Raw genomic sequence first — 25,421 nt, forward strand, 5'->3', positions numbered from 1 at the left:
CCAGTTGATTGATGCGCAAGGCTTTCTGGTTATCCAGGTGGACGAGTCCCATTGTTAATGTCGTACCAGACTTTCAAAAGAATGGCGCCAAAGATAAGGATTTGGGGGTCTTCCAGATATCAGCTTCAGTTGAAGCCATCGGACGGATGAGATCGCCGAGAGAGGGTGTCTACAGAGTGAAAGCAGGGAACAGGCTCTGAGGAACGTGTACCTTCAGGAGGTGACAGAGATGAAGGAGGGGCAGTTAGGGGGGTGGGAGAACAGTAGATAGGAAATGCTGGGAGGGGGCAGGGAAGCCAATTCCTGCTGAGTCTCACAGGCAGCAGAATGTGTACACACCCTAATAGCCTCCAGGGAAACAGACTCTGGCTTTAAAAATCCCTTGGAGTGTGTTCAGCCACAGAAGTATTGAGCCCCCTGATCATTTTGTCACTTTTTGGTGCCTCAGCCAGAGGGAGCGAGAGAGGAGGAGGAGGATGCCTGAGTCATCCTTCGTGTGTGTTCAGAGTTGTGGTTGAAAGGTTTGCAGCAAGAGCAAGCTGCTTGGTTTATTTAGTGATGGATTCCTGGCGCGCTGCGGTGACCATAGCATTACGGAAGCTATATGGTCTTTGCCCCTGAGAGGTATAGCACCGGAGGGATTTGGGGGCTGTCTGCGGTTGATTTTGTCTGTGCCGTCCTGTTCTTCATAGCCTGGATGGTTGAGCGGCTGGGTGAGGATTTGGAGCTCATTTCTCATCTTCGCTTTTGGCTGGGGAGGAGTCTTTGTGCCCACTGCTTGACTTCTGAGTGTGAGCCTAAGCTCTTCTACTCTGGGTCCTTGAAGCCATTCTTGTTCAGCCTCAGGGCCCAGGCACCCTCACTTCTCCGGCTTGTCTCTTGCAGTGAGGTGTATTGGTAACATGTAACTTCTGGCATCAGCAGGTCCAGGTTCTGAGTCCAGCTCTGCCACGGACTAGCCGTGTAGTCTCAGTATAGAGACTTCACTTCCCTGCTCTCAGTTGAACAGTTGAATATGTCAACCTTTCAGGGCTTGGGCAGATCAAACACGGTCACGCACATGCAGGGTTATGAGCATATGGGAGACCTCCAACAAATGGTGGTTATTGTTTCTGCTTTGAAACTTCTTTTATTCTTCTGTTCAGTCTGTTTTTGTTGAACTGTTTTCAGAATTTCTTTCCCAGTGTTTTCCACTTAAAAAAAAGAAAGTAGCTAAATTGAAGAAAATTATAACCTAACACCCTTTAGCCAGCTGCTGTCTGGCTCCCTGGGCAAATGAAGGGCCTTCAGTGCTTTGATTGTTCTGATATAATTCCCTTTTGGGAATAGAAAGCTGTTTTTTGACATCACCTACAATGCCTGATGTCTGTCCCTACAAATGTAACAATGGCACCACGCACGCGGTGTGACACTGCATTTACAAAGTATTGTTACGCACTTCATCTTGACAATCTCAACAGCGTTTTGGAAGCTGGGTATTTCGCCCCGGTGAGCTGGAGACTGTCTTCAGTTTTTAGATGTGTGTGTGTGTGTGTGTGCGCGCGCGCTCTCGCGCACTCGTGCATCAACTTGAAGTATAGCTTCTTTTCTTTTAACACACAAAGCTAAAGTTTCAAAGCAGGTGGGGTGTGGGTTAAACACTGTTCTAAATGGCAGGCCTGCTGTTCGTGAGGAGGGAAAGTGGCCTGGAAGTTTAAAAATAACCTGAACATTATAGACTTCTGTGAATTCTACAGCCCGGAGCACTGCGAGTCTGTGGGTGTCTCACCTGCTGGAGTGCAGGCAGCAGAACAACAAGTTGAGAGGCAGGAGGATTTAAATTTGCTGAATCCTTTAGTGGCACACATTAGCAGCAAAAGGTTTCATGGAAAAGAAAAAGATTAAAGCCAGACCTAATGATCAGGATTGATGTTCCTGAATGGTAGGAATAGCGCTATCCTTAGATTTGCAGAATACAACAGCAGCATTATAGAAGCACTGGGTAATATTTGGGTCTGTAGCAGACCCTCCTTGTCTGCTGCTGACCGTCCTCTCCTCCCTGCCCCCTCCCTCAATGATTCCTCCATTGTTTGGCTGAAAGATTTTCCAGGTAGCCACCTGAGTCTGACCCACCAGGAAGCTCAGAGATTACGGCATCTGGGTATATCTGGCCATTCACTGAAAAAACAAGCAAATGGTGTATAAAGCCATGCTCATCGTAGTAAATTGTGTGTGATAATATACCCTTTGGATTTTGAAAAGCTTTATTTTCTTCCTTTACTTAGAAATTACATGATATGGGGTAACATTGATCAATAAGAATACATAAGGTTTCAGGTGAACACCTCCATGGCATTTGAATTGTTGATTGCATTGTGTGTCCATTACCCAAAGTGGATTTTGAAAAGTTCTAAAGCATTTAACCAGTGTTTGGAGTAGGACTCCGTTCTTGGCAGGGCTCGCACTGTGGTGGGGCAATGTGCTGCAGGCTTTGTCCTCCAGCAGGTACTGGAATCCATGCCCTTGGAGTCTATTGTGACAATTGGTCTTTCTGAAGTCTCCTGAGATTCAGAGGACAGGCATGAATGACTGTTGTCGTTTTTGCACGTGGGGTAATAAACCCAACCAGGACAGAGAAGCAAGTGTCCTGTCTTGTCTCACGCTCTAATGGCACGCCTCTTCCGAGGCCCTTCCTCACCTGCTGTAGTGTCTGGGCATTTTCTTGCCTGTTGGAATTGTAGGTTCATCATGAAATAAAGTGATGTGCCCAGATCCCTAGTAATGATATCAGTGAGAGGCCCCAGAGTGTGGTAGTGAAGATAATAGGTTCTGGAGTCAAATAGACCTATGGTTGACATTCTGCTGTCATCCCCTGCCTATTTGACCTTAAGGGAAATTATTTAGTCTCTCTCTCAGTCTTGCTTTTCTTATCTGTAAAGTAGAGATTATAAAGTCCCACTACACAGGATTATTCTGAGAAATAAGGAAAGTAAAGGACTTAGTCCCGTGCTTTATACATAACAGGTATTTAATACCTGTTACAGTTAATATTATTAACCCCATTGCTTGTACTTTTCTGTGTAATTATTCTTGTTTGGCGCCTGACCATTTTCCTCTGTTTTCATAGTCCTGATTGTTAAGAAAGGAAAAATAGGGTACCAGGAAGCTTTGGGTTATTATATTAATACTTGACCACTTTACTTCTAGCAGAATTGTTCTGAAGAATGTGACTAAGTGATGGAGTGATTATGTAAAGAAAAACAAAAAAACAAAACTAAACTAAACAACTAAAGGGACACGTGTCACTCACTTATATATGAATGCCTGAGGGATTGAGGATTTCAGAAATTCTCTTGATTGAGAATTACATTTCCACCATTCTATGTTTAAACGGCACATTAAGAATATTTAGAAATTTTCCAAAGAGCTTTAATGCTTCATATTTGAATGTACTGTGTTAAACCCGAGAGCTCCCAACAGCATAGAAGGATTAGTTGCACATGTTTGTACAGTTGGCTGGGAGAACCTGAGATCAGGTCAGAATCTAGTGTGTGTCTTTGCATAGAGGAAAAAGAATGTGTCTCTTTCACATGTTATTTTCCCCTGGGGATAAGAGTATGATGATGTTTGTTATTTTGTAGAGAAGAGGTAGAACTAATTAAGACTGTAGTTGATTTTTTGAAGCAGAATTTTATCCTTCTATGCGTTATTTTCTGTGGAAAGGGATCTGAAAGCATTTTTTTTTTCAAATGTGGAGGTCTGGTTGTCTCTTTTTAATAATGGAGCCCCCAAATCTCATTTCTACCGCAGCCAGAGATATTCCTCTTAAGAGAATGAACCGTGAACCCAATAATTTAATGGTTGATAAGATGAAGGTAGGGCTGTTATAGAGCTGGAAAAGTTCCCTGTAGTTAGAATCATCTGACCTCCTATGAGAGAGGTAAGCATCCTTTCTTGATACAAAGTGGAAGATGAACACTCACCCAGAAGGAACACCCGGAAACACCTGAGAGGCTCAGAGTCAGAGCCAGAAGGAATTAGGGGAAGGGCAGCCTCTCAGTTAGGTGCCAGCTGCCTGGCTAATGCCAAAACTGGATTTCACCAAAAAGAGTTGCTGGAGACTCATTCATTTATTCATTGACTGTGTGTTTAGTAAAGGTCTGCTATGGGGATAACATAATGCAGGCACTCTGTGTAATTACATGAAGGAGAAGATACATCTTCTGGTCTTTTTTTTTTCAGAGACAGAGAGAGAGTCAAAGAGAGGGATAGTCAGGGACAGACAGACGGTAACAGAGAGAGATGAGAAGCATCAATCATTAGTTTTTTGTTGTGACACCTTAGTTGTTCATTGATTGTTTTCTCATATGTGCCTTGACCACAGGCCTTCAGCAGACCGAGTAACCCCTTGCTCGAGTCAATGACCTTGGGTCCAAGCTAGTGAGCCTTGCTCAAACCAGATGAGCCCGCGCTCAAGCTGGCGACCTTGGAGTCTCGAACCTGGGTCCTCTGCATCCCAGTTCGACGCTCTATCCACTGCGCCACCGCCTGGTCAAGCCATCTTCTGGTCTTGAAAAGTTTACACTGCAGTTGAGGAGACAAAGGAAACCTAATTGAAGAAGTTAAATAGGAATGTACTGGTGAAGTTCTATTCATGATAACAATGACAGTAAAACTATAAGAATGATACTGAAGTTCTGTGAGTGTGTAGGATGTGGCAATCATAGAGTTGAAGAGGTTAGGGAAGGCTTCCTGGAGGAGGCAGAACTGAACCAAACCACACTTTGAAGTATATATAACATGGAGTTGGAGAAGCAGAAAAGGGGAAGGAAGTTCTTGCTTCTGTCTGTATCAGGTGCTCTGAGCAAGAGTTTTGAGGTCAGAGTGGGCATGACATGTTATGACCATGTTAACACTATGCTACATGGGGGGATGGTGTTGGAAAAGTAGATGCAATCCAGGTTGTCTTGATTTTTTTTTTTTTTTTGTAGCGAGGAACCCCTGAGGTTTAGGGAATGACAGAAAGAATGACGTCACCAGAGTAGAAACTGGAATTTTAGGAGGAGGAGCTTTCTTTGAAAGGATTATAACAAATTTAGTTTTAAACACATTGAGTCTGAGATGACGATGGACAGTCCACATGGAGCTACCCAGTACTTATTGGGCATTTGTATCTGGAAATGAGGTGAAAGGTAAGACAGAGGAGATTGAAACTGCGGGTAAAGATGTCCCAAAGGGAGAGAAGTCAGAGAAGATAAAGGGGTTGGGGACAGACCCATGGGTGCTCCCACAATAAAGTAGGAGGAATGAGAAGGAAACAGACAGCGAGAAACTGGGAGGTATGGGGACTGGGACACTAAGGGGGGGACTCTGAGAAGGAAGGGAGGTCAGTGGTACTAAATGCTGCAGAGTAGTCAAGGAAACGGAGGGTCGAACTGGGGACTCTTGGAAGTCAGGGGCGGGGGTGTCTCAGTTTAATTTCTGGGGAGTGAAAGGGGCATGGTCTGGCCGGGTGCACGTTTCAAAACTGGCCTTAAGTCTGTATCATATGGGAATGCCTTATTCACTCCGATTATTTTATACCAGGTGGGTGTAACCAGCTGCTCAGTGTAGGAGAGAGTGGGAGAGAAAGGGTGTGGTGATGGACAGGTGGTGGTTTAATCTGCTGATGGTTCCAACCCGAGGAGTCCTGTAAGAGGCAAGCCTGGTGGGTGTGGTGGAAGCGAGTTTTCTTCTCTGGGCGCTTAGGGATCCTCTGAGCTCCCTTTTGGCTGTTTTTCTTGTGATTAGGAATTAGTTTTCAAGAGTGAAATGTGGGGAGTGGATCAAACCCAGTGGGTTCAGGACAGAGGCCAGGTGCCTTTTTACCTTAGGCTCTGCCTCCTGGGCTCTAGCACCTGACACCACGCCTGACATGTGGAAGGGGCTCATTCTGCTTCCTGAATGAATGAATCAGCCAGAACCCACCCAGGCTGAGCAAGCCTGGCAATGCGTGGGCTGCATTTTGTTTTCTGAGTCAAGAGGCCAAGGGGGTGGATGGATGGGCGTGCTTCCGTCAGCTGTTCTTGCCATCTGAAGTCGGTGTGCATTCCTCTCCCTGGAGCCAGCCCTCAGTCGGAGCTGCAGCTCTGCAGAGACATCTGGCCACACTTTGCTTTGGCTGGGAGGGAGGGCTGGACCCGGAGGGTGGGAACTGGGGTGCACAGTGACAGGGCTAACCATTGAGCCTCCAGACTAACTTTCCCAATAAAGGTTCATTAGCGTCTGTTAAGTTAAGCATGTTTGACTTTGGTGCAGGATGAAAAGTGACCTCATCTTTTGGAAGAGAGAGGACTATAATCTCTGTGATCTTGGATGCACCGAAAGAAAATAAAAATGCCTACTGTTTCATCCATTTCGTGTATCTCGCCCTCCGTGGCCCAGGCGGTCGGGTGCCCTGTGGCTTCTCGACGCCTGCAGCGCCCTCTCTTTCAGTGGGAGCTCACGGAGCTCCCCTTCTCCGGGTGTCTCCAGCTAGGGGTCTCCCTTCCATTCTGCCTAGTGCTCTCGATGTGCTCATTATATTCTACCCTGTGTTAGAGCCTTTTAAAGATGGTTTTTCCTTCTCCTCTCTTTACCTGTAAGTGCTTAGAGGCTGTGGCTGTGTCTGGTTTATCCTTGAGCTTCAGAATCCCCAAGAACAATGCCTGGCACATTAGAAGTGTTTATTGAGTATTCAATAACTGGGCATATGAATTAATGAGTAAGCACACAAATATCGTCTCTCCCAGGTACCAAGGTCTTTGGGCTTTTCTGACACCGGTCTCTAATAATTTTTTTCTTTTCCCTTTTTGCCCATTTGCCCTTCTGACCAAGTCTCAGACACTTACACTTCCCTGCTCCTCCATCCACTCCATACCCATGGAAGCCATCCCTGGGCTACACCTCTGAAGTCTGCTTTCAGAAACAGAACGCTGCTGGATTGGCAGTGTTTGCTGTGTGCTACTGTGGTCGCAGTTACCACAGCTGAAATGCATTTAATAGACATTTACTGCGTGCTGAGAACTGTTCTAAGAGTTTGACACGCGCTAACTTAATATTCACGACAGCCCTATGGGAAAGGTGGTATGCATTCCTAGACATTTAACCCTCTGGGAGATTTCTATTTCAAGGTCATTCTTTATCTCTTCAGTGTCCAAGATCATGCCTATGACTGGACTCTTAAGCAAGGGGGACATTATTTTGATATGCACTATACAAATAGTGGCCACACACTGTGAAGAATCCTGACCTTATTATCAAGAGATCCAGCCCAGCTATTTCCCAACTCTGTGTACTGTACTTGGACAAGTCCTTGACCCTCTCAGCCTCAGATTGTAGACTGTGTCTCACAGTCCCCCAACAAAGATGCAATGAGATGACATGACCACAGCTGTCACCCAAGAAATATTGAGTTGTCATAGTGAGTGGTTTTGAAAACATTTTAAAGCAAAATGTGCAGATCTATAGTTAGCTGATAGGGTGTTAGAGCTGTGGGGTTGCTCAGGCGCAGGTTTGAGACATGCTGGTTCTAGAGATGGACATTACATAAGGATGTGAAGTCATGTTTCCACCAAGTAAGGGCTGGCAGGTGTGAAAGCCACCAGACTCCCAGGAGGCCAGAACTGCTATATGATGCTCCTGTAGTCGGCTCTGAGTCTGCATATGGTCTGCTGCCAGCTTTTGTCTTAAGAATCCACTCCCAAATCCTCTCTGCATCATGTTCCTTAGAGCACTGCTTTGCATAAGAGAGTATTTCTTGGAAAAGCTCACCAGAGGAAAAATAGAACAAAAGGGGCTCTGATACTTTCAGCATAAGCTTTCTGAGTGTCACTGGCAGGATATGGGGAGATGTGGGAGTGGGGATTTGAGATGACGTTAGATTTGCAGACTCCTCAGTGATGGGCTCAAAGTCTCATGTGAAGATGGCCCACGGCCTGAAAGACCTTGGGAGAGCTTTATAAATGAGGAAAGTAGGCTATGTCAGTGGTCGGCAAACTGTGGCTCGGAAGCTACATGAGGCTCTTTGGCCCCTTGAGTGTGGCTCTTCCACAAAATACCATGTGCGGGCACTACCCCGATAAGGAATATACCTACCTATATAGTTTAAGTTTAAAAAACTTGGCTCTCAAAAGAAATTTCAATTGTTGTACTGTTGATATTTGGCTCTGTTGACTAAAGAGTTTGCCGACCACTGGGTGCTTCTCCAACCTTGTCACTCACGTCCTTCCAGCTTGGTACAAACTGCCATGGCCTGCCTGGTCTGGGGGACTGCCACTACCTCATTTGCTGTCTCTTCCAGAGGAGACTGGAGGCACCTTCTGCCTGTCATCTCCCGTCCTGCCTGAGTTTTGCACGGGACACTGGAGTAGAATGGCTCCAGGCTGAAAGCTCTGATTAATTTAGGAAAGTAGTTCAGTTGCTTCCTCAGGTCCTTTTGGATTTCTAGTTTGCAGGTAACTGCTTTCAGTAAAAGCATGTAGAGTATTTAGCTGTACCATCTTAATTCAGGGTGCGTGTGTGTGTGTGTGTGTGTGTGTGTATTTTGACCTTGTGCACAGTGTGTGGGGCTGCACTTTCCAAGTCCTGTGATGTAGGCTGGTTGCATTGTGGTGAAATTTGGGGCTTGGATCAACAGTCTCACAGGGGAGTAGAGGGCTGGTGTTAGGTCACTTTAGGAATGTCTCTGTTCCTCCGGGGTGTGGTGCCTGGGTGGTACCCGAGTTCACAGTGATGTGCTCACAAGTGACCAGTAGATGGTGCTCTAACAACAGGAAAATAATGGCTTCTGTCTCCTGGGCTGGAAAGGGGTTTTCTGAAACCAGTTTCCAATCAGGTATGACCAATCGCTGATTTTCTCCATTTCCATTTCTGGACAGTGGTACGAGGAACACTGGAAGCAGAATGCCCACCAAGGTCCCTTAGGAAGAACGTTGTGGCAATTACCTGATCTCAGGTTTTTTCTAAGGAGCCTCCCAGATCTTGAGGACAGTAGATGTGGTTAGTAATTCACAGTTAAGTGTCTTCCCTGCATGGTCCCAGGAGCGTTTGGCCACTGGTCAAATTCAACTTGAGGCTGGGAAGCATAGCATTCCTATAGGGTTAGAATGATCATATAGCTTCTTCTCTGGGTGATTAGATTTGGGATTAACACTATTACTGCCCAGAAGAGATTAGTATGGGTATTCAAGAGCCATAAAATATAAGTCTGAGATCTATTAGAAGTCCAAAATCTCCCTCTTGCCACATGTGGGCCAACTACTTAACGTTTCTGAAACTGCTGATTTGCTCACAAATCAGTCATAAAACACGTTGCCAGGCTGACCTCAGAGGTGTAGAATGAGGTATATGTAAACTGAAAACTATTAAACACACATAAGGTACTGTTCAGCTATTGAAATTGTAGTCTTCTGGGAGAATGGAGGCTGTGGGGGACATGAATGCCATTTGTAGATCTCAAAGGTTTCAAGAGCTGTGACAGCCAAGGTCGGGGAACACGAGTTTGTGCCTTCCTGCCTTGGGCCAAGTCCCTTCCCAGAGCCATTTACGTCATCATGTATGCTCTCTCCTCTTGGGCTACAAGAGTTCCCATTTATAACTCCCATAGAGGAGTCCATACTCTTAAGGGTCTTCAGTGTCACCCCAGACCCCTGCATTTGTGATCCCTGTCTCCTCAGGAGGCAGGAAGGCAAGTCTCAACTCCAGTGGGCCCTCACATTTCTATGTGTAATGCCCTGTCTTGGGGGTTCAAGGTCTCTAAAGAATGATGGCAGCTACAGAGGACACAGGACACTGTAGAGAGAGGAGGGAGGAATGAGTGCTGGATCTCTGCTGAGTGTGTTAAGATCAAAGACACAAGTCAAGGGTGCCTGATTGCCCAAGAACCTCTTCTGGGAGGAGAGAGTTTGGGGGGGGGGCCCTGCTTCCCCTGAGCAGTAACAAACAGGCCAGCTACTCTCCAGCCGTCTAGGTCCAGGACACAAAGGAAAGAGGTAAAGTTGCAGTGTGAGAGCGAGGTCTACCAAACATTCTAGCCGGTAAGGTTAAAGACTCCAATTTAATCCAAAAGGAAGACACATTAGTTTTGTTCATTATTGTATCTGCAGTGACTAAAACAGTACCTGGTGCTCAAAAATATTTGTCAGATGAATGATTTGAATGGATTTTGTGCTGTGGTTTATGATCCTGCTCAAAAGCATGGATTTCATCATTTCTGAAAGCCCTTTCTAATCCTATGTCATTTATAGGGCTACTGAGACAGCCACTTGTGACTGGTTCTCAATGACTACCAGGATGATGGCACTTCAGGGCTCATAGCGCCACATTCCCTTTTCCTTCGGTCTAGGTATCCAGACAGAAAAGGATTCTCCAATTAAGGTAGGTAGAAAGACAGAGTAAGACAGTCATGCGAAATCGCATTACTAATTAGAGCTGACTCACCTAACTCATAGTTTGTCCTGAAATGGGCTCCTCTGAATCAAGAGGTCCCCAAGGTCAGCAGTGCTTGGTGCGTGGACAGGTTGAGAGTATTCCTTTGATTTCCAGAATTCAGAGGATTTCCCTTCACACGTGCACATACATTGTCACTCAGTAGACCCTTGTCTGTGCTCACATGGCCTTGACCACACAGACACATACTTGTGGGAACACATGTGCCTCTTACTCAGACAGCTGCCGTCTCACCAAGTCATCTCACACACAGGGACACTGCCTTTGATACAAGGAAAGCCAAACCCACCCAGGATTTCCAAGAGAAATGGGAGGGAGAAAACTCCTTCTCTTCCATTACTCAGGTAGGGAGCATTTGGATAGGGCTGTGTGTTGAGGACAAGACAGGAGAAAGGTGAAGGTATGTTCTAGCCGTGGACATGGAAAGGGACAGTTGGTACCTGCCCTTGATCCAGACCACTGAGTCACCTGTGGGGAAGGGCTTAGTTGCTAAACCTAGGGACTCTTTCTCTGGGGCTTGGAGTCTACCTTACCCACAGCTTACACATACGAAGTGTTTTTAACTTCATTAATGTGGTGGGTTTGAGGAAGCCAGTGGAGCTGGCTTGTGGTAAAAGATGGGAGGATCCACCAGAACTCACCATCTAGGGCCCCAACCTCTGGACCACCCTTCTAGGAATGGAGCAGCAGGGCTGCCCCAGATGGCCCTGTTTGAAGAGGGAGGGCAGATACTGCCTCAGGGAGCTGGTACCAACACCAGAGTATGGAGCTCCCAGAAGTCCTAGGGGCCTCTAAGCTGCTAAGTGAGGAGTTACAGAGTGGGTGCCACTTTCTCTATGGAAATCCTGGGGCAGCATTTGTGAAGCCTGGGAGGTGCGGAGGAGCGTGGACTCGGTCCGGTGCAGTGTGCAGGGCACCAAGGCATCGGTTTCCAGCTAGGATGGCAGGCCAGACACCGCATTGGCCTGGCCCCTGGACAGCAGGCTCCAGTGCTTGAACAAGTGCCTGTGGGCCCTCTCGGCCTCCGCTTCTGCGGAGACATCGCCAACTGCGCCCTCTCCTCTCCTCTTGGCCTTTCTTAGGGAAAGGGCATTCACTCTTGCCCGGACCTTTGCAGAGGTAGTGGTCCTCTGCTCCCTGGCGCAGTCAATCAGCCAAACCAGCCTTGCACCTCAGGAACCTCCAGACAGTTGGTCAGGGTCCTTTGGCTCCATCCCGGCTCCATCCCCCACTCCATCCCGGCTCCATCCCCCACTCCATCCCAGCTCCCCACCCCCACTCCCACGCCTCGCCTCTGTGCTCTGCTTGCTCTCCCCTTCCCCATCCACCCTTCTCCCTCCTGGCTGTCTTCTCCCCTGCACGGAGCCCGGCTGCTGGAGTGGAAGAGAAAGACCAAGCCCATAGTGAGCAAGTTTGGTCCTGGACAGCTCCCAGGACAGGCCACCGCTAAGCTCAGCTGCAACCTGTTCCTCCCTCCGCCAAGCGCTCGCCCTCCGCCCGCCCCCTGCCCGCCCCCTGCCTGCGCGCGTGCGGCTCCCGCCCTCTCCCGGCGCAGCCGCGGATCGCTGTTGCATGCTGATCTGGGGAGGCGGCCGTGGCCAGCGCTCCGGGCGGATGCTGGCACTCGGACTTCGCTGCTCTCTGGATGCTGCTCAACTTCTCTCCCAGGCGCAGGAGCTTTGAAGTCATTTGTCTCTCTCTCTGGTTGGATCGACTTCTTATTTTGATATTTTGGGCGTTGCGGTTTATGCAGGAACCTCTACACCGCTCTCCCTCCTCCCTCCCTCTTTCTCAACCTTTGGATGCGTCTGTACTGGCCGGTTTAAAGACCCAAGTCTTGGTTGTGGAATTTCTTGGACGGACTTGCAGGGGCTGCTGCTCGGAAGCATGTCACCATAACCCCGTCCTTGTCTTTTTGTTGTTGTTGTTAAAGTTCTTTTGTTTTCATTTTTTCCCTCCCCCCACCACCAATAAATCGCCAAACTGTTACCTAGCGGACTGGTGTGACCGCCTCTCCCAGGACTAGGTGGTGCGTGTGCCCGAAGAGGAGCTATGTTTGAAGAGCAGCCTACTCCACCCCTCTCCTCTCCAGCCCCTGAACGCCACCGCACACTGGCATTTTGAAAAAAAAAAAATTGCCTCCAGAAACTGAGCACCCCCAGCCCTGTTCTCCCCCCCCCCCTTTTTTTTTCTCCTTGACAAATGGAGCTTCGCAGAGATTGTATTTAGATACAGTAGTTCAGAGCAGCGGGGTCGCTGCTGCTGCCTCTCCAAAGAGCTTGCAAGGCTCCCCCGAGGCGGTGGTCCCCCCGCCCATCTGGATGCGGCTCTGAGTCTCCGTGTATCTTTCTGCTTGTTGCTGTGTGCAGGTGTTGGGCCGCGATCACCTTTGTGTGTCTTCTGTTTAAACTTCAGGATGGCTCGCTTCGGGGAAGCGGTGGTCGGCAGGCCGGGGTCTGGCGATGGAGACTCGGACCAGAGCAGAAACCGGCAAGGAACCCCCGTGCCGGCCTCGGGGCCAGCGGCCGCCTACAAGCAGTCGAAAGCGCAGAGGGCTCGGACTATGGCTTTGTACAACCCCATTCCCGTCCGGCAGAACTGTTTCACCGTCAACAGATCCTTGTTCATCTTCGGAGAAGATAACATTGTCAGGAAATATGCCAAGAAGCTCATCGATTGGCCATATCCTTTCTTGCCCACCATTACTCCCCTCTCCCCCTTTGCATTTCTTTGGGTGAGGGAGGAAACCTAGCATGGAATTTGTCCCTCAGTCCTTTCCTGGTGCCAATTTTCCCCTTTGCTGAAGTGCACTCTTTACTTCAGTGCATCTAAGGGGCAAGCTTGGTGCCATGGAGACCAGTGTGGGCACTAGTGGTTTTCAAGGTAAGACTTTTGTTTTTTTATCTTTCTGTGTGGCAGTCTCTAGCATTCCTGGGTGCAGGGTGCTGTGGTTTTGTCCGGTTTCCAGGCCCCCCAGTCCCTTTACGTTGGATGGGTTGTCCTAACTTCAGGGCTTTCTTTCATCCCCAGTTCTCCTTCCCTACCTCAGAGCCACCCCTGACCCCCATCCCCTCCAGTGGGAGAGGCACCTGCATTATCTGGCCATCAGGGAGGTCCAGGCTCCATGAAGGGATTTCCCAGTTCAGAAGCTTCAGGAGTTCTGGGCCAAAGCCCTGTAGACAAGAAGATAAAATAAAACAGGCTTTTGCCGGGGGACCCAGCTAACTCTGGGGACTAAGTTGAAGTTCTACCAAAAGTAGAGTGAATGAGTGTGTCAGGAAGGCAGTCTCAAATGACACGGCCCAAAAGGCTCGGCTGGAGTTCACTTTGGAGCCAGGGAAGAGTGGCTCATTATGGCCCCTTCTTTCCTTAGTCCTGAATTGGGTACCCCAGCCTCTTAATACTTGAGGCCACTGTGCTCTCTCAGTGCCCAGGGTCCAGGCAGATCTGCTGGGCCTGAATTCATCAGCTGAAGGCAGCCTCAGCTGAGCACAGAGGTGTGTAAGCAATCCATCTCTCCCTAGCTCCAAAGGAACTGCTCTCCATAGTGAGCTGGTGGGGTGTCTCTGATGGTGACAGTGTCAGGGTGAGCTGGCGTTAGAGGGAGCTTCTTTGCAGGTTTAAGCAAGTGCACCAAATGCCGGCTGCTGGTTAGGCACCTCTGCCTTGTTCCTTGCTAAGAAGTTGGGCGTCTGGCACGATCTTTAGGAATTGGGGGTTGGTGGGGTAGTGAGGGGGATTAGTAGGAAACAAGTCAGTGGGGTGGTGGCAAATATGGGGGGAACTTGAAGACGTGGGACTTTGACGCTTGTGTAGAGATTTCTTGGGAAGATGCACCTGCAAAGGAGGCTCCGCCTCTTTTCTCCTTACCTCCCACCTCCATACCCCCACCCTCCAGGTGTGCAGCACTGAGACAGCAGGATCCCTAGTGTCAGTGAGGCACACCGTTCACTCCCCTCAGGACCCGGGCATATTTCTGCTCCCCCACCCGCTCTGTGGTCTTCTCCTCCTTCCTCCCTAGTTCCCTGCTTCAGCAGCACCAGGATTGGCTAGCGTGTGGTGCTTTCAGGCAGCACCCCTCATTAGAAATGAAGGAGCGTCTCTAAGCAGATATTAATCCTGCAGCTGCACGCATCCTCCCACAGACACCCCTGGCTGGGCTTCCTCTCTCTTCCTCCCAGCACTCCCCTCCCCCATCATCCCCGCAGAAGGATGGGGCCATACGGTGCCTGAGTTAAACGCATCTAGGGCAGGGGTACTGGGGAGAGAAAGGGTCGGATCCCTGCAGCCCCGCCTGCCAGTGCGCTGCACAAAACAGACGGATCTCATTGTGTTGCATGCTGCGGCTGCAAACACAACTCCAGTTGGGGTTCTGATTTCCCCAGCAGGGACCCCTCCCCCGCCGGCCTTCTACAATCCCCTAAAATTTCCCACCCACCAGGTGCTGCGTTGCTGTCCCCCTCTCCTGGGGGCGTGTTTACTTAGGCGTCCTCAGTTCCCTTGCGCTAGACAAAGCCACCCAGCCTTTCAGCGGGTGGCAAAGTGTGCCTGCAGTCATTGTTGGCACCTTGGACAGCGCCACCGAAACCCCCCCCCCCCCCCCCCCCCCCCCATGAACACCCGGGTGCAGCACCTTGGGCACTTCCGTCTGGGCCTGGCTCGGCTCCGGGGCGGGGATCTCCTACTCATTTCCTACACCACGCGGTCGCTGCTGCTCACGTTTTCTCTTCCACTGCAGACACCGCCTTTCTGCCTGGCGGGCATTGGAAGTGCAAGGTGGGACTGTGAGTTTTACTCCTCCCTTTCCTTGTCTCTGGCCTGGATGGTCTAAGCAAGGAGTCAAAGGAAGGCCAGGGAGTTTCGACATCATGCTCAGTGCCTTGGCTGTGAGCCTGTTCTATTGGTTTGATCTGTTACCATAGTTGGACATTTCCCAGTGGTTCTACAGCGTATAGGCAGTTGTAACTGTTCAGAGGACATCTGCTAAGGTGTGTAAAGGAGCCTGGTTGGCAGATTTAAAATATACTATGTTTGTTTGTTTTTTCTTCTCCTGGCTGTACAACCTAACTAACTATTATATATTCCCTCTGATGGTGACTACGTGGGAATATTGTACTTCTGTGTGTTCTGTGTTTTGTCTAATACCACCTGCACCTAAGTTCCTAGTCTCAATTCCCTTCCTTTCTAAACATCCAACTTTCTGAACTATCTTGCTTTTACCAACTGGGAGTCATTGTGAGCTTTAGTTACCAGTAAAGCTTTAGAGCGAGGGTGTTTGGGTTCAAATTCCATTTCCTCACCAACCCCATGGCCTTGAAAGTCACTTCATTACTCTTCAACTCAGTTTTCTTATTGGTAAAGTGAGGAAGATGATAGTGAGTTGCTGGAAGAATTTTAAAGAATATGTATCAAGTTCCTAGAACAATGCTCAATAACCTAGTGAACACTAGCTATTATTAGTGAAGTCCTTCAGAAATTTGAGCATCCCTTAAGGGAGGGGTCTTAGTTCTGGGTGGACTAAGTATTCTAGGTTTTTGCCTTTCAAAGACAGTGGGGAACAGCATCCTTCTCACTTCTTGATAAAAATTCAGAATCCCAAAGCCTCCCTTCAGGTTTACTAAATCATAATCTACATCTTAATAAGATACCCAGGTGGTTCATATGCACATTCAAGTTTGAAAGTACTTCTCTGCTCACTGTAGGGGGCACATTTTTGAAAAAAGGAAGGTTCAGAAAACAGGTCAAGACCTACTTTGAACTGACACATGCACATGCAAGATGCTTGAGGATTTTGATTATTTGTGTGCTATGCTTTTGGAGATTTATACACCATTCATTGGCTGCAGAAGATCTCTAGACTTGGAAGGTAATGTGCACTTGTGTAGTATGTTAGTGGTCTCGTAACACTTCATGTTACTGGCCTTTAATCAGGTTGGGCTGAAAAGATGTAAATAAAAGGAATGGTTTAGTTTATACTGGCAGGAGTATACAAGTTTATACAGTCTAACTTGTAGTGGGCGGCATTATCCAGTTATTAATAGGGAAGGTCTAGTTCTTATGGGAAGAAATGCCTAAGATCATCCAGATTTGGCATGAAAGATGGTGGCACGTCAGCAGCCCACTCTGAATGTGTTTCATTTTTCTTGGAAGTGACATCTGCGTAGGGAGATAATTTTATTTTCTTATGGCGTTCTCTTCTGTGGTGGAGACCATAACCTTTTTGAAAATGCTAATCTGATTTAAAACATGGTACAGTATTACATTTCATGTGCTTCTTCCTTTTCTTTCTTGCTCATCTAATAGAACTAACAAAAGGGTTGTCTTTTTCTTAGGGAATTGGTTGACTGAAATTCCATGTTCCCTGTGCCATAGGCTTACCAGCTCTGGCCCTTCTGTGCCCAAGGCCAGTTTCCGTGTGGACCTACAGGGTCTTCGTCCTGGTCTCTGAGATGCCTCACACTTCAGTGCACTTGGTGCCAGGTGAGGGGTTGAAGGGAAGAAATGGTATGTCGGACTTGGAAACTCTTGTGCCATTGACAGGCAAGGGGAGATTCTTTTCCACTGACAGTGTGAGTCATCTAGCAGGGGAGTGCATGTTTCTTGTGGAAATGAACATGGTTTAAAGTAGGAAGATCACTGAGATGATGAAGCTCATTACAATGAACCTGTGGATAGTTATCCATGATTTCTTGTTGCAGAGAATTTCACTGTAGCCTCAAAGAACTCTGGCTTTGGGTCAGAGGTGATGTGTGGGGTTATGGTGAATTTCCCATTGTAAAATGTTCACTTGTTTTGAAGGATTTTGGTGAAGATTACTGAAAACTGTAGTTCCTACCTATCCCATTTTGGTATTTGCTTTTCTCTTGCTTAGGTTGCCTGAAAATATACAGCACCATGTATATTTTCAGGACTGTAGACTGTAGACTGTACCATGCAGGACTGTAGACTGTAACCCTGGCAAGGATTTCAGGTTTGATGTAACTCTTATTGGGTCATGAGTCAGAGGGCCTTGATTAGGGCAGAGGGTGGCAGGTAACAGGGACAGAACCTGTAATTATATCCTGTGATCAGATAATACAGAAAGGCTTCCCATCAACTGTGTAACTGGCCGTGGTGCAGACAATGAAACAGAGAGCCACTGTAACTGGCACGAGGCTGCAGGACAGAAGTCTTCATTTTCTAAGGCTCCAAGGGCAGCCTCTAGCTGGCCCATTGGCTCTACCCCTGATATGCTGTACGGATTGTAGAAACCAGGCTCTGATGTGTTGTGGGAACCAGTTGTAATTGGCATGCAAACTGGAAAGCGACGTGGAGTGAAGACGTTTGACAGTAGTGAATGACTTGGGAATGACAACAAAAATATCGCGGATGTGGCAGTTTTGCCTGTTGGCTTGTGTGCCATCCTTACCCCACTTGCATTCCAGTGCACACTGTGAGTTAGAGGATGAGGGAAACATTGAGGACAGGCCTGCTTTTTTATCTTCTTCTGAAAGATCCAGGCTCTTGAATTATTAGCTCCCTCCAAAACTGCTTATCTCTTTCTAGCTGTCTCTGTACAAAATGTAGGTGTTCCCCCCCTCAAACTCTGCTGCTTCCCTCCTCTTTAGAGGAACAGCTGGTTTCTGCCCATCTTCATAGTCTTCATTAAAATAAAACCAAGTCAAGATTTGCTAAGCTATCACAACTCTTGCAGACTCTTTGACTCCCTGTGTTCTATGAGCAGATCAGTAGCCTCCCTTTGTTGACTGCGGGGAAAGGGCAGCTCCCCCGCCCAAGTCCTGCCTGCAGTCTGCCCATCAGAGGTGACTCTGACCGTGTTATTCTGTTTACCACTGACCACAAAGAGATGAAAGAGGGAACCCAAACGTGACTGCAATTAATACCTTTCTATTCGAGTGGAGAGAGAACCTGGCCCCTTCCTTCACTTTTTCTTTCTGCCTTGTCCTCCGCCCTTTTCATTTTTCTACATTTCTCCCTGTCCCATTTTTGGGTTCAGGCTTTGTGAATGATTACTTACATGTGTGAGTTTTTCCTAAGATTTCCAGAAAGGGAAGGTCATTTGTCTTCCTCTTGGATGTGAGCAAGGTCTCTCACAGGGGCCGGCCTCCCAAATGAACATTTTCCTCCACACCTTCTGTTTTGTGCAGTCAGACTGGGACACAAGAACAGTAGCCGGGGAGAAAGTGGTGTCTCTTTTTACAGCTTTCTCTTGCTGCTTTTGTAACGACTACCTCTATGTAGTCCTGTTACATGTGGGTATATGCAGTGACTCCCCTCCTCTATTCAGGGAACACAGTTAACTCGAAGATATTTATGTCCCCAAGGACTTCTCACTCTGCATCCTCGTGTCCTCTTGGGTCTTCATGCTGATAATTGAACCACTGAGCTAAGAAGCTGGCTCTAGAACCATTTCTTTTAAAATTCCAGTCAGTTCACATTGGAATTTGTATGGGGGGCTGGCACCGAAATTGGTGTGTAACACCCCTCCTCACCCCCCATCTCAACTACCAGCTGCTCAGTGTGGCTTCGGAAACAGTCCCTTCCGAAGAGGAATACAAGTGCAGGGCCCGGTGTCAACGCCTCTCTTACTAAGTATTCTGAACCTACATGGAGAGGGCTTGTGTGAGGTCACCAGTCCAGCTTCCAGCGTCACTTTGAATTAAGAACAGGAAATATAGCACAAAGGTGAGTCCTCCCACCTAGTGTTCTCTTGTGTGTTAGGCCAGTTCAAGGGGCTGTCTATGGTGTATTTGTGCCCACTGAGGGCTCCAGCAGTGTTTACCTAATTTTCTATTTCCTGCATCTTTAGCCAATCTTTAGCTATGAACTCTTGACCCATAATGGGCCAGATTCAGGAGAATAGCACTGAATGACTTTAAAACAGGTCAGTTATCTAAGCTAGTGCCCACCCTGTACTTGGTAGAGCAGTGGGCAACTCATAGAAGCTTCTTTTCTTATTCTATTGTGAGTTCCAAGTTTGTAGAATTAGACAGTTCTAGGCTTAGCCACTTGAATATTAAAAAAAAAAAAAAAAGAAAAGGCCTGCAGTAGACCCGCTTTGACAATAGCTCAGCTGCAGGCAGATGGGCAGGGCTCAGGATTATATCTCCTGACTCATTTCCACCTCCAGGCCCTGTGGTCCAGCCACCTGAGAGCCTTCAGACAGGCCTCGCCTGGTCTTTTTGCTCATGGGTGGTGATTTGGATTGCTGTCGCAACTCAGCATCATTTTGAAGCTTCATTTTTCTTCCTTTGCTGCATCTAGTTCCCTGCCTCTCTAGAGAGTTTGGAACGCTGTTTCCTGATGTATTCGTTGGCTTTCTGGAAGGTTGTGTCATTAAAGTGACAGGGTGGAGCTGTGCTGGGGTGTCTTTATTCCCTCCTCCCCTCTCAGAGAGGGTTGGAAAGGACTCGTCTGAGCAGTGGCTAACAGGTTAGTCAGGAACCGAGGCTTGGCGGGGCTCAGGCTCTGCTATCATTTCTTTGGCTGAGGCACAGGGTTCTGTGGGTCACCTCCTGGGCCCAGAGGAGAGGCTCTGAAAACCAGCGTGAGGAGGAAACTGGTCCTCACAAGTCGTTCCCAGCCTTCGGCTTAGCCGGAGGCTTGAAGTTTTTCAAACTTTCCATGCCTCTCTCTTGATTTCCACACTGTGGTCTCATGGGGCTGGTCTGAGTCAAAAAGCATGAAATAGATTTTCAGCAGTCACTCACTAATGGCCCGGCAGCTTCCAGCTGTGTGCTACTGGGGACGGCTTTGCCATAGTCCTAATCCAGTGACTTCTCTTTAGAGCAGAGGATGTCTTTTTAAAATTATTTTAATTTTTTTATTTATTGGGGTGACATTGGTAAATAAAACCATACAGGTTTCAAGTGTATGGCTGTATAACACATCACCTGTACACCGCATTGTGCACTCACCGCCCAAAGTCAGGTCTCTTTCCACTACCATTGATCCCCCTGTGTCCTTTCCGCACCCTTTTCTCTCTGGTGATCACCATACTGTTGTCTGTGTGTGTGTGTGTGGGGGGGGTTGCTTAATCCCTTTACCATTTTTGTCCAGCTCCCCCCAATCCCTCACCTCTCTGACAGTTGTCAGTCTGTTCTCTGTATCTATGAGTCAGTTTCTATTTTGTTTGTTAGTTTTTATTTTGTTCATTGGACTCCATATCTAAGTGAAATTATATGATACCTGTTTGATTTATTTCACTTAGCATAATATTCTCTAGGTCCATCCATGCTGTCACAAAAGGTAAAATTTTCTTCTTTTTTATGGCTGAGTAGTATTCCATTGTGTAAATGTACCACCACTTTTTATCCACTCATCTACTGCTGGGCACATGGGCTGCTTCCAGATCTTGGCTATTGTAGATAATGCTGCGGTGAACATAGGAGTGCATATATTCTTTTGAACTAGTTCAGGTTTCTTCAGACATATTCTCAGAAGTGAAATTGCTGGGTCATACGGCAGTTCCATTTTTAACTTTTTGGTGAAAACTTTATACTATTTTCAACAATGGCTGTACCAGTCTGCATCCCATCAATGTACCTAAAGGTTCCCGTTTCTCCACATTCTCACCAACACTTCTTGTTTGTTGATTTACTGAGGATAGCCATTCTGACAGGCTTGAGATGATATCTCATTGTGGTTTTAATTTGCATTTCTCTGATGATTAGTGACATTCAGCATCTTTTCATATGTTTATTGGCCATTTGTCCTCTTTGGAGAAGTCTTTATTCAGGGTCCTTTGACCATTTATTAAATTAGTTATTATTATTATTATTATTCAGGGAGAGGAGGGGAGGCAGAGACAGACTCCCACATGTGCTCGGACAGGGATCCACCTGGAAAGCCCACTAGAGGGCAATGCTCTGCCCATCTGGGGTGTTGCTCTGTTGGTCAGCACTCTTTGTAGCTCCTGAGGCAGAGGCCATGGAGCCATCCTCAGGACCAGGGGCCAACTCGCTCCAATTGAGCAATGGCTGTAGGAGGAGGGTGGGGGAGAGAGAGAGAGAGAGAGAGAGAGAGAGAGAGAGAGAGAAGTGAGGGGGGAGGAGTGGAGAAGCAGTTGGGTGTGTCTCCTGTGTGCCCTGACCAGGAATTGTACCCAGGACATCCACATGCTGGGCTGACGCTCTACCACTGAATCAACTGGGATTTGGATCCAGGGCATGGATTTTTTTTTAATGTTGAGTTGTATGAGGTTTTTAAGATATATTTTGGATAGTAACCCTTTATCAGATGATTCAATGGCAAATATATTCTCCCATTCAGTGGGTTGTCTTAATCTTGTTGATGGTTTCCTTTGCTGTGCAAAACCTTTTTAGTTTTATGTAGTCCCATTTGTTTATTTTTTTGTTTCCCTTTCCCTAGGAAATATATCTGAAAAAATTTTGCTATGAGAAATGTCCTAGATGTTACTGCCTATGTTTTCTTCTAGGATTTTTATGGCTTCACCACTTAGTTTTTAAGTCTTTAGTTTGAGTTTATTCTAGTTTCTCTGTTTTTGCACATATCTGTCCAATTTTCCCAGCACCATTTATTGAATAGACTGTTTTTACTCCATTGTATGTTCTTGCCTCCTTTGTAAAATACTAATTGACCGTAAAGGTGTGGGTTTGTTTCTGGGCTCTCTATTGTGTTTCATTGACCTATATGCTAGTTTTTATGCCTGAACCATGCTGTTTGATTACTATGGTCTTGTAGTATATAGTTTGATATCAGGTAGCATGATTTCTCCAACTTTGTTCTTTCTCTAGATTGCTGAGGCTATTCAGGGTCTTTTGTGGTTCTGTATAAATTTTTGGAATATTCTAGTTCTGTGTGATATGCCATTGTTGTTTTTAATAGGAATTGTGTTGAATATATATAGATGCTTTGGGTAGTATGGATATTTTAATGATGTTAATTCTCCCTATCCATGAACACAATATATGCTTCCTCTTATTTGTATCTTTTAAAATTTTTTTCTTCAGTATCCTATAATTTTCTAAGTACAGGCCTTCTATCTCCTTGGTTAAATTCCTAGGTACCTTATTTTTATGTTACAATTATAAATTGCAATTCTTAGTTTCTCTTTCCAATAGTTCATTATTGGTGTATAAAAATGCCACTGATTTGTGAATATTAATTTTGTATCTTGCTACTTGACCAAATTCATTTTTTGGAGGAGTCTTGAGGGTTTTTTATATTCAGTATCATGTAATCTGCAAATAATGACAATTTTACTTCTTTCCAATTTAGATGGTTTTTATTTGTTCTTGTCTGAATTCTGTGGCTAAGACTTTCAGTACTTGTTCAGTAACAGAGGTGAGGTAGACATCCCTGTCTTGTCCTGACCATAAAGGAAACACTTTTAGTTTATGCCCATGAATCATGATGATGGCTGTGAGTTTGTCATATAAGGCCTTTATTATGGTGAGGTATGTTCCCTCTGTTCTCACTCTCCCGACAGTCTTTATCCTAAATTGGTGCTGGATTTTATCAAATGCAGTTTCTGCATCTATTGATAGGAGCATGTGACTTTTATCCTTCATTTTGTTTATATGGTATATCACATTTATTAATTTGCAGAAACTGTACCAACCTTGCATCCCTGGAATAAATCACACTTCATCATAGTGTATGATCTTTTTAATGTATTGCTGGATCAGGTTTGATAATATTTTGTTGAGGATTTTAAAATCTATGTTCATCAGCGATATTGGCCTACAATTTTCTTCCTATATCTGGTTTTTGAAATTAGGATAATGCTGGCCTTGTGAAATGAGCTCAGGAGTCTTCCCTTTTCTTTAATTTTTTGGAACAGTTTGAGAAGGGTAGGTGTTAATTCTTTTTTGAATGTTTAGTAAAATTTTTCTGTGAAGCCATCAAATCCAGGCCTTTTGTTTGCTGGGAGATTTTTTGTTCCCGCTTTGATATCATTAGTTGTAATTAGTCTATTCAGACTTTCTGATTCTTCCTGATTCAATTTTGGAAGATTGTGTGTTTCTAGGAATTTATTTCTCTCAAGTTGTCCAATTTGTTGTCAGATAGTTGTTTATATTTTCTTACCATCTTTTGTATTTCTCAGTGTCAGTTGTTACTTCTCCTCTTTCATTTTTTTATTTTATTTATTTGGATGATCGATCTCTTTTTGTCTTGCTGAGTCTGGTTAAAGGTTTTTCAAGCTTATTTATCTTTTCCAAGAAGGAGCTCTTGGTTTTATTGAATTTTTGTATGTTTTTTAGTCTATCTTGTTTATTTCTACTCTGATCTTTATTATTTCCCTTTTTCTACTTACTCTGGGCTTTGTTGTTTATTTTTCTAGTTCTCTGAGGTGTAGGGTTGGATTTGCTTTTGTTTTTGATATTTTTCTTATTTCTTGAGTTAGGCTTGTAATACTATGAATTTCCCTCTTAGCACTGCTTTCTCTGGGTCCCCTAGATTTGGGGTTATGTTTATTTACATTTGTCTCAAGGTAACTTTGATTTATTCCTTGATCTCATTGTTAGGCCATTTATTGCTTAGTAACATGTTTTTAGCCTCCATGTGTTTGAGTGTTTTTCATATTTTTAAAATTGTAATTGATTTCTAGTTTCATATTGTGATTAGAGAAGATGGTTGATACGATTTAAAATCTATGAACATAGATTTGAAAATCCTCAATTTCAATCTTCTTGAATTTATTAAGATTTGTTTTGTGTTCTAACATGTGGTCTGTCCTAGAGAATTTTCCATGTGCACTTGAAAAGAATGTATATCCTGCTACTTTGTTATGAAATATTCTATAAATATTAATTAAATCCATCTGATCCAGTGCGTCATTTAAGGTTTCTGTTTTCTTGTTGATTTTTTGTCTGGGAGATCTACCCATTGATGTTAGTGGGGTGTAAAAATCCCTTATGACTTAATTGAGCGACAAGATAACCTGGACTTGTTATCTTTGAATATATGTATCCTGATTTATTGATGTCAACCCATTAAAAAAAAAAGAAATATAAAAAAAAATCCCTTATGACTGTGTTACTGTCTATCTCTCCTTTTATTTCTACCAAGATTTTCTTTATATATTTAGATGCTCGTGTGTTGGGTGCATATGTTTATAAAGGTTATATCCTCTTATTGAATTGATTTCATTAGTATTTTGTAATGTCCTTCTTTGTCTCTTGTTACAGTCTTGGTTTTGGAGTCTATTTTGTCAGATATGAGTATTGCTACCCCAGCTTTTTTTTTTTATTTGCATGGAATATTTTTTCCATCCCTTTACTTTCAGTTTGTGTGGGTCTCTTATAGACAGCATATATATATATATATATATATATATATATATATATATATATGGGTCATGCTTTCTTATTCATTCAGCTACCCTATGTCTTTTGACTAGAGCATTTAGTTCATTTACATTTAAAGTTATTATTGATAGGTACTTATTTATTGCCATTTTTTCTTTATGCCCATGTTCCTCTCTTTCTCTCCATTCCCTCCCTCCCTCCCTCCCTTCCTCCCTCCCTCCCTCCCTCTCTCCCTCCCTTTCCTTTCCTCCCTTCCCTCCCTTCCTTCCTTCCCCTTCCCCTTCCCCTTCCCCTTCCCCTTCCCCTTCCCCTTCCCCTTCCCCTTCCCCTTCCCCTTCCCCTTCCCCTTCCCCTTCCCCTTCCCCTTCCCCTTCCCCTTCCCCTTCCCCTTCCCCTTCCCCTTCCCCTTCCCCTTCCCCTTCACTTCCCCTTCCCCTTCCCCTTCCCTTCCCCTTCCCCTTCCCCTTCCCTTCCCCTTCCTTCCTTTTTCTTAAAGAATGCCCTTTAACATTTCTTGCAATACTGGTTTGGTGGTAATGAACTCCTTTAGCTTTTGAAATTTATTTTATTTTATTTTTGGTTTGGGAAGCTTAGTTCATCTTCAGTTTTAAATATGGCCTTCTTGGATAGAGTAGTCTTGGTTGTAGGTCCTTGTTTTCATCACTTTGAATATTTCATGCCAATTCCTTCTGGCCTAAAATG

General features: G+C 45.7%; 1 protein-coding gene across 1 annotated transcript in view; it reads left to right on the forward strand.

Moving 5' to 3' along the window:
- CACNA1E (calcium voltage-gated channel subunit alpha1 E) overlaps positions 1 to 25,421 on the forward strand; it is a 360,811-nt gene that overhangs the window by 48,375 nt on the left and 287,015 nt on the right. Inside the window, exon 2 of the mRNA XM_066261292.1 lies at positions 12,862 to 13,128. Within this exon, the coding sequence (XP_066117389.1) occupies positions 12,862 to 13,128 (267 nt within the window). The remainder of the gene's footprint in view (positions 1 to 12,861; positions 13,129 to 25,421) is intronic.

Source organism: Saccopteryx bilineata, chromosome 2, assembly GCF_036850765.1.
Source record: "Saccopteryx bilineata isolate mSacBil1 chromosome 2, mSacBil1_pri_phased_curated, whole genome shotgun sequence".
Taxonomy (NCBI): Eukaryota; Metazoa; Chordata; class Mammalia; order Chiroptera; family Emballonuridae; genus Saccopteryx; species Saccopteryx bilineata.